The sequence below is a fragment of the Protobothrops mucrosquamatus genome, unplaced genomic scaffold, assembly GCF_001527695.2.
Source record: "Protobothrops mucrosquamatus isolate PMUCROS unplaced genomic scaffold, P.Mucros_1.0 scaffold1570, whole genome shotgun sequence".
Classification (NCBI taxonomy): domain Eukaryota; kingdom Metazoa; phylum Chordata; class Lepidosauria; order Squamata; family Viperidae; genus Protobothrops; species Protobothrops mucrosquamatus.
In genome coordinates this window covers 1-12,488 of record NW_015387735.1, presented here as the reverse complement: position 1 = coordinate 12,488, position 12,488 = coordinate 1, and the positions used below count along the sequence as shown (strand labels likewise).

General features: G+C 38.7%; 1 protein-coding gene across 1 annotated transcript in view; it reads left to right on the top strand.

Annotated features, from left to right (window-relative positions):
- LOC114923015 (maestro heat-like repeat-containing protein family member 2B) overlaps positions 1-12,481 on the top strand; it is a gene marked incomplete at its 3' end in the record, with an annotated part of 31,959 nt that extends 19,478 nt beyond the window's left edge. The window contains exons 12-21 of the mRNA XM_029285369.1: positions 777-823; positions 2,179-2,286; positions 2,654-2,773; positions 3,491-3,616; positions 5,811-5,963; positions 6,732-6,758; positions 8,233-8,355; positions 9,579-9,658; positions 10,924-11,059; positions 12,410-12,481. Of these exons, the coding sequence (XP_029141202.1) occupies positions 777-823; positions 2,179-2,286; positions 2,654-2,773; positions 3,491-3,616; positions 5,811-5,963; positions 6,732-6,758; positions 8,233-8,355; positions 9,579-9,658; positions 10,924-11,059; positions 12,410-12,481 (992 nt within the window). The remainder of the gene's footprint in view (positions 1-776; positions 824-2,178; positions 2,287-2,653; positions 2,774-3,490; positions 3,617-5,810; positions 5,964-6,731; positions 6,759-8,232; positions 8,356-9,578; positions 9,659-10,923; positions 11,060-12,409) is intronic.
- Between the last annotated feature and the right edge of the window lie 7 nt (positions 12,482-12,488).

Sequence of the window (12,488 nt, the reverse complement as noted above, 5' to 3'; positions counted from 1 at the left end):
AACTGTTAATTGTATAAGCCATGTAATAGATAAGATACATTTTGTAAAACTTTGGCTGTCTCTAACCTCCTAAACTTCCCCTGTTTGCCTCCCCCGGCTCACCCCCCTGCTTGTCGCTTCTGCCTGCAATTTGCTTTGATGATTGCTAATAAAAGAGGTCCCCAGAGACTATTCTGGGCTGATCTCATCCCGAGGAAACGTGGTGTGGTGTCTTCATATGACAACTCATGAATCAGCCCCCGGACGAGGTCTGAAACCAAGCCGGGAGACTCAGGTCCCGGTTTTCTACACAGTCACTCAGGCACGGATGTTGTCGTGCATCATGAAGGAAGGTTCAGCAACACAAACCTAACTGCTCCTTAGAGTGCAACAGCAACCATAAGGTCTCACATCATGTAGGAATTTTGTAAACAAAGAAATAATTTGTATCTTCAAGTTAATTTTTGACTCCTGGTGACTGCTTGGACAAGTCCATACAATTTTCTTGGCAAGTTTTCAGAAGCAGTTTGGCATTGCCTGCTTCCTAGGGCTGAGAATGAGTGACAGGCCCAAAGTCACCCAGTTGGCTTGGTGCCTAAAATGGGATTAGAACCCATGGTCTTCTGGTTACTAGCTTGGTGCCTTACTCCTTACACCAAACTGGCTTTCATAAGTAAATAGTACTTTACAATATATTACAAGTAAAAATAGGTGTACTATTAGTTTCGTGATTAAAAAGAAGTAATGGGTAATTGTCATAATCCAAGTGAAACATTCATTTTTATCATTTTTTGCAGGAAGGACAGAGACCAGCAAAGAGCAATGGGAGCAGAAGCTGCTGCAGGTAAGATACCGTACCGCTAATTTTTCATCTGACATAGGCTTGATTACTGGCATGTTATTCTTTAAAGAGCTGTGATGCGTTCTCAGAGGGAGCAGATGATGCTGATGGAGAAGGAGAAGCAGCAGATAGAGGAGGAATTATATAGTAACCCACAATTCTGTTGTGGGGAAAAATTTGGATGAAGGAATGCTGTGTATGTTTGCCTTGAGCCTAACCCTAATTCTAACCTTTGGTCCAGGCCATTCTTGATTTTCAGATATGCTACTTCTGTTGCTAGAAAAATTAAATCACATTGGAGTTTTTGATGCATGGATTGTAATGGCTGAAGTTTTGTAAGCTTAGGAGTTTTTGCATTGGGTCTTCTGTGCTTTGGGAGCTATTGGTTTGGGACATTTGTTATCTGTTTTGAGGGAAGAAAAGGAGAAAGTAATGCTATAATTTGAGAAAAAGCAAGATCCATCAATCTCTATTTTTTTCTTTTGTTTTTATACCAGTTTCTTTTCTTTTTTCTTTTTTGGTAGATGGTTTATCTTAAATAATAATATAATGGAGATACAGGCATTCAGATCAGAAATTTAAAAAGCCCTTTAAAATTCCTTTCCCCTTTTCTTAATAACTTCTCTTTCTCCTTAATCAGCAATATATTGAGCACTAACTGTATAACTTTACAACTTCTTTGATTACTTTCGGATATTGTCTATGGAGATTCTCAATCCAGGCCATGGTTGTCCCAAAGGTGCTTTTTATAAAAGGCAACTGGACTTTCTTGTTTTGTTTTGTTTTTAAAACATTTTGCTTCTCATTCAAGAGGCTTCTTTAATTCTGAGAACTGAAGAAGCTTATTGGATAAGAAGCAAAACATTTTCAAAGAAAAAAAAAGTCCAGTTGCCTTTTGAAAAAAAAGTACCTTTGGGAAACTTTTTGATATTGTATCTTTTCATTATTTCTTTATCTGTCTTTCACTTGTCTGTTCTGTTTTTTAAAAAATTAATTAATTAAAAAAAGAAATTGGTAAAGAAGCATTCTTTCACTGCGCTTTTCATTGTCAATTGATTTTTGCATTGTTTTTAGTTTTCATTTTTAATATTTGATATTCTGCTTCTATTTTTTAAATTCTTTTAGCCCCTTTGAGTGCTCTGCAGAATAGAAGGTGTGATATAAACCCAATTTCTTGTGTGATTGATGATAATAGTTAGCCAGGAAGAGGTTTTTCTGCTAACCTTTCGATGTAGTAACTCCATTGTATGTGCAGAAATTTAGGCAAAGGTATTCAAGTAGCAATACTATAGCACAGGGTTTCTTAGTCAATCAATAACAGCAATAATCCAAAACACTTGATTGTTTTTTTTCTGTAGTTTCTGAGAAGATCTCTGGAAACCATTGGTGATAGCACATGGACTCAGAATTTGAGTAGAGAATTGGAAAGTCAGATGAGCAGTTATGCTGATGAGTCAACTGAAAAGGTCAGTTTGCTTCTTTGTTTATTTCTTTGTTTATTAGTTCCTCTCTGAAAGCAACATTTCTACTTAATTTGTGCAGGACTTAGAGATGACTTGAAGCTTTGGTTCTTATATATGAACCAATCTGGTTTTACCAGCTAATTATAACACAAATATAAAGGGTTTTGCTTAGAAGTAGACATTTCTTGCTGTTGTTGTTGGTTTGTATGTGACTGCTGCATGTGTTTTGCATTTTTTGCTGTTGTAAAATGGAATTATCATGCTCATGTATTTAATTAAATGCTATTTTTAATTTTATATGCAAATTAAATATAATATAGTTCATTTAGTGTTCAATAGAATGTACTCTCCCTTTTCACTTTTTTTTCAGAGTTTCCTCTGCAAATCTTTGGGAATTTCTCTGACAAGTTCTGAGGATTTAACTTTTGTTCAGAGTACGATACAGAACTTGATGGAAAATGCTGATTATATGAAAACATCTGAGAGAGATGTAAGCTGCTTGTTTGAATCTTTGCCTCTCTTCTATTGTTGAAATTATGTTTCTTTATTTTACCTGGTGATTGCACGCCTGCTTTGCAGCCAAGAAAGAAAATGTTGTGGCTTTGTGGCTAAGCAAGGCCTGGAGCCCACCAATTTCTACATCTAGAATTTTAGTTGCAAGCCACACATTTTAAAACTGATTGACATGACCAGTTCTGGTGCAAGAACAGACCATTAACTATTTCTGGTGCAAGAACAATATCTAAGCAGTATGGTGAGCTGAAAATGGCTCTGTGAAAGCGGAGTTGATAAATCAGTACTGACCAAGGAACCAGTGACTAGATCAGTTCTTTGGAACCTCTCTGGATAAAGAGAAGAAGGAGAGATTGCCCACATGTGCTCCAGATGGCTGTTCCTCATGAGAAGAGTGTAGGACAAGGGTGTCAAACTCGCAACATCACGTGACGTGTCGCGACGTATCGCACCTTTTTTACAATGGGGTGGACACGGTTTTGCTATGATGCATCTGGCCCATGGAGTGGCTGTTTGACACCCCTGGTGTAGGATAACAGTTTTCTGCAGATTTCAGCATGATTAGCCATAGTGGACACTTTTAAAGGACAAGTTTGCAAACCTCACTTTTCCAGGATATTCTCAACATATGAACTTTCCAGGAAAGCTGCGGGAATCATCATTCTGGCCAATATGTTTTTTTTTCCTTTTACAGAAAGTCATCCAGATTCTGTCCTTTTCTGCCATGGGTCATTTGGATCTAACATTGGCCATATTGCATGAATTTGGAGCTGGGGTACACTTGACAATCAAGATGTCTATGATTATTAATCGCTATAAGGTAAATGAGCTGGTAGTTGAGCACTAATACATGCCATTCAATAGTAAGTCATGTTGAATTTAATATGTACTCTTCTACTTCCACTTTACAACATATGGACAACATTCTTCTTTCAACCAAACCCTTTTTTATTTCTATTAGAATTTAAGACCCATGGAGGGAAAGTGATGATATACAAATTATTTTCAGTGATGCATATTGCTTTTATCATTAGAATTCATTAGCTGGAGTTGTACTTTATATTAAACCATGATTGTTTTACCATGGTTTATTGAATAAACTATAAATGATTGGCTGTTCACATGTACAGGGTTAATAATAATAATAATAATAATAATAATAATAATAATAATAATAATAATAATAATAATAATAATAATAATAATAAAAAAGTTGGAAGGGACCTTGGAGGTCATCTAGTCCAACCCTCTGCTCAGGCAGGAAACCCTATACCATTTCAGACAAATGGCTGTCCAGTCTCTTCTTAAAAACTTCCAGTGTTGGAGTATTCACCACTTCTGGAGGCAGATTGTTTTACTGGTTAATTGTTCTAACTGTCAGGAAATTTCTCCTTAGTTCCAGGTTGCTTCTCTCTTTGATTAGTTTCTATCCATTGCTTCTTGTCCTGCCTTCAGGCACTTTGGAGAATAGCTTGACTCCCTCTTCTTTGTGGCAGCCCCTGAGATATTGGAACACTGCTATCATGTCCCCCCTCGTCCTTCTCTTCATTAAACTAGACATACCCAATTCCAGCAACCGTTCCTCATATGCTTTAGCCTCCAGTCCCCTAATCAAGTTTGTTGCTCTTCTTTGTTCTCTTTCTAGTATGTCCAGTATGTTCAGTCAATGCCAAATAAATTGCATTATGGTTTATGTGCAAGTCCAGCCAAGGAGCTGAAGTTCAGGAAACTTCAGGAAACTGAATTTTTCAAATCCTTGAGTTTTTATTTCAAAGAAGAAATAAGCAGGACTATGCATTGCTTTGCAAGATCCTGAAACAGGCATAGCTGCTTTAACAAATCATCAAGTCTTACTGCATAAGAAGTTGACAGAACATACAAAGATTCAGGTCTATAGAGCCTGCGTCTTGAGCACACTCTTGTACTGCAGTGAGTCTTGGACCCTTCATGTATGGCAGGAGAGAAAGCTGAACACCTTTCACATGCGCTGTCTCCGACGTATTCTCGGCATCACCTGGCATGACAAAGTCCCAAATAGCGCAGTCCTGGAATGTGCTGGAATCTCTAGCATGTATACACTATTGAAACAGCAACGTCTACTCTGGCTTGGGCATGTCGTGAGAATGGTTGACGGTCGGATTCTGAAAGATCTCCTGTATGGAGAACTAGTGCAGGGAAAGCGCCCCAGAGGGAGACCTGAGCTGCAATATAAGGATATCTGCAAAAAGGACCTAAAGGCCTTGGGAATGGACATTAACAGCTGGGAATCCTTGACCTCTGATCTTTCAGCCTGGAGGCTAAAGACGCAGCATGGCCTTCTCCAATTTGAAGAGACACTTGTGCAGCAGGCTGAGGCAAAGAGGCAGTCCCAGAACCAGCGAAATCTGGGGGCTGGACAGGGGACAGATTGTATCTGCCCTCAGTGTGGAAGGGACTGCCATTCTCGAATTGGCCTTTTCAGCCACACCAGATGCTGCCTTAGGTCTCTCAAAACTGAAGGATGCCAATGAATGATGACTGCATTTGTGCTCTTACATACTCTGAAGACAATTCTTAGAACTAAGCCAGAGCATTGCCTTAGATATTCACCCTCATGATTGCCACTAAATAGTAACATTTAAAAAAATGATTACCAGGAAGCAATTGAGAGTCTATCTGAGAGGAAACAGCAGTTTTAAAAAAAAGAGTTGAAGTACAAGGAGAAAGTTAGAAATTAAAACTAAATATAATTGTACAGTAATTCTGTAAGCTATAATAGTGTTTTCCCCATTCACATTGATAATTAAGTGGGGCTACAATAATTTTATGCAGAAAAAAAATCTACATATTTTCTACAGAAAACCAGAAGGCCAACAAAGAAAATATTAAAGGGTATGGGCAATCGTTGGCTGAAATCTATGCAAAAAAAGGGGGGGGGAAGACAGTCGTTCTAGATTAAAATTAAATGTGAGGTAAGGAAGCAACCAAGCTGGAGAAAAACCTGCTCTGCCTCTTAATTTTCTTATGTGACTCAGGACTACTACCGAGGAAGGCGAAGCTACACCCATCAAACTTTGATGCTCACCTATGGCAAAGTGGCGCTGCGAGCACCAAAAGAGCTCCTGCTCTCAAGGGTGGAGGAGAGCATAATGAAAAAAGTTCTGTACCATTACAGGAGTAGCTGCCAGGCAAGTGCAAGACCTTTGACTCTCTAGCTGAGAAACAGACTTTTCATGTCTGGGTTTTTTTGTAACCTTCTTTTCTTTCCAGCAAATGCTGTGGTCTTTATGTATGGCTGAAAGGGAAGGCTTGTGGGTGAGTGACTAAACCTGCAAAATTCATCTAGAGCAGGGATGTCAAACTCGCAACATCACGTGACGTGTCGTGACATATCGTGACTTTTTTGCCATTGCCGGCAATGGGGTGGGCGTGGTTTCGCTATGATGCATCCGGCCCGTGGGCTGGTAGTTTGACACCCCTGATCTAGAGCAGAGCATCCTGGGCTGGTTAGACCCAGGGGTCAGTCAACGTCCTATATCCCTACACCATTGCAAATGCTTGACATGAGCAATCTTTGAGATGGAACTAGAAATATCACAATCTTCTTGGTTTGGGATGGAAGTGATAGTGGGATTATCAAGACCCATCTACTTATAGTGTGGAATCTCTGCTGGGTCTTTGTTAATTGCAGCAGCATACAAAACAAATAAATTGCCTAATGGTCTGTTGCTTTCCATGGTCAAGGAACTTTCCACTTGACAGAGGTCAGGCGTCATAAACAAATTGCATAGCAGTAGAATCTCACCTGCATATTATTAACTATAGGAAGCTGAACAGGGGAAGTTGGGAGACTATAGGCTTCACTTTCTTTCTTTTTACAGTGCATTGTTTGTATCATTTGATTTGTTATTGGGCAAAGTTATCTAATTCTCCTTGGATTCTTGTTTCATTTTCAGGTGCTGGGCCTCAGTATTGAAAACAAGGTAAGTCATAAAAGACCTGACCTTTGCTGACATAAAAGCAGATCGACATCTGTTATGTCCTTGTTCTCTTCAAGAAAAAGAGGAGGATGGGAAGAGTATTAGTGCCTGTCAGCCCAAAAGATAGACCAGACTAAGAAACCAATACATGTCAGAAGTACTATTATTGCAAACTATATAGTTAAATGCTGCCCAATTCCTAGCGGCAAAAATCGGAATGTGCTTCCTCCTTCCTCATGTTGTCTTTTGTAATCTAAGAAGGGGCCTGCCTGAAACATTCTCTAACTAGATTCTTGGAACATGCCCAGTGATCTGAACACTGCCTTGGTTGCAGCTCTTCCTCCTTTCAAGACCATTCCATTTGCCTTCTAGACAAAGAAATTATCATGTTATTTTTTAACCAGTTCCTCATTCAATTCTATGGAAGAAAATTTGATTAAGGGTTGTTGTTTTTTAAGAGAAGAGAATTTCTAAAAAAAAAATTATCCTGGGTGGAATGCAGTTTTCATTTAATGATAAGGTGACTATTGGCTATGCATGAATGTCCTGTTGGCACTTCCCTCTTTATTACAAAGGAGCTATGCAGGAATGTTCTCTCTTTTATTGTGCAACCATCTCTCCAGTGGCCCTCAAGTGCTTGGCTTCCCATACATTACAGTAATTCAGTTGGGAGGAAAGACATCAGAGGAGAACTGTGACAGAATGTGATGGTCTGGATTCCCAGGAGGGAGGGGGTGCATTCCAGAGGAATAAGAGGCAGGTCATTTCAGATAGTTTGTGTGAGAGAAAGAAGGTGAAGACAGCCCCTCACTAATAGTTCCCAGAGGATATACTTGTTGTAGACAGTAGGGTGCTTCAGTTGGCAAGATTCTGTCTACAGATGTGGAATAATAAAGAAATCTACTTGGAAGACTCACCAGTGTCTTTCTTGGGTTTTGGAGCCTGATAAGAAATCTGTCCATTGGTTTTGACTTTGTGTGTGTGTGTGTGTGTGTGTGTGTGTGTGTGTGCACGCATGCATGCGCGTGCCTATGTTTGTTCAAGTATGCGTTACTATAATTATAAAGAGAACATTATCCTTTCCTTGAAGAAATTCAGAGAAATCATCCAATTTGTTTGCCCATAAATTTGGTGAAGAATTTTGAAAGACTGCTTGCGTCTGATTCTAGTATTGGTTCAGTGTTGCTGATCACTCAATTAGTGAGTGAGTAGTGATTAGTGATTGGTCTGTTTCCATGTAATATCAAGTTTCCTGATGAATCTTATTAACTAAATTTACAGTCTGTCTTTCCTCTGAGGAGGAAAGAAGTCAGACAGCTCACCTTAGTATATTGTGTTATCTTCACAACACATCTGTTTGTATTTGTATGAGGCAGGTTAATAGCCACCAATAGAACTTTATGAGTGAGGATTTGAACCTCAGTTCCTAGTCTTGAACTCTAACCATACTAACGCGCTGGCTCTTCTACTAATGTAGGACATGAATCTCAAACTAGCCCTTGTTCAGAGCACAACAGATATCTGCCAAGCTATCCATGAGACTCGGAGCTTTCAGAATTTCACCTTAAGTTGCAAGAAAGAACTTCTTGGTATTTTATTGGTAAGTAAAGTCAATGCTAAGAGAGATGTAGATGTCCTTCCTATACCCCCTTTTTAATAATAATAATAATAATAATAATAATAATAATAATAATAATAATAATAATAACAACAACAACAACAACAATAATATATTAGTTTCAATAATTCCATTTACAAAGCTGTCCTGTAAATACTTCTCCAAATCACATTATGAAAATATACATCCCTTCAAACTGACTTCTTCCCTATAATTGTGGCAGCACTGATGTTCTGCTCTAAACTTCAGTAGACCATTATTATGGAGAAGGAGGAGGAGGAGTCCTACACACTTTATATCAGGGGTCCCCAACCCCCGGTCTGTGAACCGGTACTGGGCTACAGTATGCAAGCAACTGGGCCGCACAAACAAGCAAAGCCCCATCGGTGTGATGCAGGCAGCACACAAAACCACGCACCCTCCAGTCCACGGGAAAACCTCTCTCCACATAACTGGTTCCTGGTGCGCAAAAGATTGGGGACCTCTGCTTTATATGCGTTCAGCTTTGATCACTTTTGATGTGTAGACCCTTAATCAGATCTATGAAGACCTGCCTAATATAAATTCAAAGCCCATGGCAAATTTGTCAAATAGGTCATGATACCAATTTCTTCCCAGCTTTGCAAGCCAATTCTAGACTTGATCTGCAATGAATAATACTGATTCTAATATGTGCTTTTATTCCTTCTGCAAGCTTTAAATAAATCTACAAAATATTTATTTGTATCTATTCTTCCATTGCTTTACTAATTTTTTTTTTAAAAAACCTAATGCAAAGATTATAAAAGGATTTTCTTTTTAAAATCATAGGGCATTAACCAGAAATGAGCCCAACCAAATTGTATTCAAATTGGCAGAATTGTGCTCTTGCTCCAGAATTTGTTGTTATGATATATTTAGACAAATGCAGTTAGCTCTCTTCTAAGAGACTAGTTGCTTTGAAAAATCATATATATCTTCTTCCTCCTTGCCTAAATGTTTATAGTATTCAAAGTCATCCATTGGCTGGCTTTTTGGAGTGTAACTTCTGGCAGTCTCAGATATGGCACTTCAATTCCCAGAATTTTCTAACAACATTTCTCTAGCACTCTGCCCAAGGCCATTCAACTGTAGGAATGCTGCCATAATTCATTGGTTTTACAAATCCCTTTTCCCATGGTATATTTTTCATTCTTTTTGTCTTATGTATGCTCTTGTATGCTCAGGATTTCATTAGAGAAGAACCACTGGATTCTTTGGCAACACCCCTTCGTCCCAAAGCCATCATTGCCATGGCATTCTTGAGGTAGATATTTCTAGTCCTTGGAAAGTCTATATCAGGGATGGGGAACCTTGGCTCTTTTATGACTTGTGGACTTCAACTCCTAGAATTCCCGAGCCAGCATGGATGGCTCAGGAATTCTGGGAGTTGAAGTCCACAAGTCATAAAAGAGCCAAGGTTCCCCACCCCTGGTCTATATAGTTATATAGTAAATATTTTATTTCATGCCAGGTTCCATGTTTGTGACTTATGAAATTTTATATTAAAAAGCATAGGACAGCCTTGCCTAATTGGGCATCTTCTAAACACATTGGGATTGCAACTCTTAGAATTCCCAGCTGACAAATCGGTGGGAACTCAGGAGTTATGGTTACAACTCATCCGAGGAAGGGTGATCTAGTGTTTGGTTAATGAAAAGTTTTGTAACAGGGAGTCCATAGAAAGATCAAGTGGATAATAATAGATCAAAACCAGACATTTACCTTGACTAACCTCTCGCAATCCACAATACAGGTAGTCCTCAACTTATGACCACAATTGAGTCCAAAATTTCTATTGCTAAGTGAGACACTTGTTAAGTGAACTTTGTCCCATTTTACGACCTTTCTTGCCACAATTGTTAATTGAATGATTTAAGTGAATCTGGCTTCCCCATTGACTTTGCTTGTCAGAAGGTTGCAAAAAATGATCACATGACCCAGGGACAATGCAACCGTCTTAAATATGAATCAGTTGCCAAGCGTCTGAATTTTGATCACATGATCATGAGGATGCTTCAATGGTCGTAAGTGTGAAAAACAATCATAAATCTCTTTTTTCAGTGCTGTTGTAACTTTGACCAGTCACTAAATGAACTGTTGCAAGTCGAGGACTACCTGTATTTTATTGTTGAACTTTACAAACACCCCTTAAGTAATCACTTGCAAATCTACAATTATCTCTGAAAAGCTTCTCCCTTTCCAGTGTCCAGAAAACCCCTATAATACTAATTTATTTTCATACAATGTCCTCCGAAGTTCTGTCACTAACCTTTATTTTCTCTTGGCTCATGTAAGATGGTAATATAGTTCTCCCATCTTTCAAGAAAATATTCTGATTATCTCCCAACAAATCAATTCAAATCAGAACATAGACAAAGGACATGGAACTCCTGCATGGTGTGCCTTGCAAATTCCAAGTTTTGTCTTATTCATCGTTCAGATGACAGTTCAAGTTACCATTCTGTTAAGGGCTGATTTTTAGCTTTCATCTTTAATATATGACCTCTCGGTCCATCTTTCTATGGGTAGCAAATTGAAGCCATCCTTGAATATGGAGGACATTCGCAATCTTCTTGATCAAAGCATCAAAAGTTTGTTTCCCCTCCATCCTCTGGAGCAGCTGAAAGAAAAAGGAGAGACAGAAAGGGATGCTTTATATATTGAGGTAATTGGAGGGAGTTTTTCTCTAGAACCTTTTCTTTTTCTAGTCTGCTAATGGGTTTTGTAAACAAAAATCTCCAGCTGGCCACTGCCTGATATAGGATGATGCTGGTTTAATTAAACCATCTGCTTTGAGATTGAATACAACTATTTATCTGATTCTGACCATAAAAAATATCAATGTCATATCCAGTCCAGTCATACCCTCCCCTTGCATTTCTAACTTGTATCATTCCTAATCATCTGGCTAGGTTATTAAAGATGACTAACGTATCGATGAATGGTATCAAAGTGGAAAAACTAATATAAATTATCTTACTGATAGATTATTTTTAGTTTAGGATTGAACAGCAGGGTCCTTAGTGCTCTTTGAGCTTGGTGGTTTTTCTTGTAAACATTTCATTACCAAACTAGGTAAATCATCCCTGCTAGTAGGGAGTGGGATTTGCTCTCATTTTATATACTAGTCCTGTCAATATTGGTGGGAATGTCTTGGTGGTTCCTTGATTGGACTGTGAGCTTAACCCCACTCCCTACTAGCACCAATGATATTACCTACTTTGGTAATGAAACATCTACAAGAAAACAACCAAGCTCATAGAGCAACAAAGACCCCCATAGATAATCTTTTCAAAATTGCCTTTCTACTCAGGGTTTGACTAATCCCACTTTTTAAAAAAAAAATACTCTGAAAAAATAGATTGATGGATGAGCAGATGGATGGAGAGAGACAATATGTACAAGTATGGATTTGTATAGAACAGATTTCAATGCATGTTCACACATAAGAACAACGGGTGGAAACTAGTCAAGGAGAGAAGCAATCTAGAACTAAGGAGACACTTCCTGATAGTTAGAACAATTAACCAGTGGAACAATCTGCCTCCAGAAGCGGTGAATGCTCCAACACTGGAAGTTTTTAAGAAGAGACTGGACAGCCATTTGTCCGAAATGGTATAGGGTTTCCTGCCTGAGCAGGGGGTTGGACTAGATGACCTTCAAGGTCCCTTCCAACTTTACTATTATTATTATTATAATCTTGCCCAGCTGATGTTGTCTTCCTACTGGAGAGACAAGTCAGCAAAATAATTGTTGGGGAGATAATTCTAAGCGGAAAAAAATATTTTCTCAGTGAGGAAATAATTAACATCTGCAGGACAAATATACGAACTTTGAAAAGAAACCTCAAGATAAGGTCAGATCCCTCCCGTAGGTAGAGATCCCTCTCTTCTACAACCATTAATAAAGTTTGGAAACAAATAAGTGATTATGGTGAGCTAATCAGAAGATAATGATCCTCTGATGGATCTCCTAATTTGGCTCCTAGACCTCACTATTTGCATTGTGTTTTTAGTCGCTCTACACTGATTCAATGGATGCTTTTGGGAAACTTGTGAGGAGCATGGTGGAGGAACACCCAACATCTGAGCTAA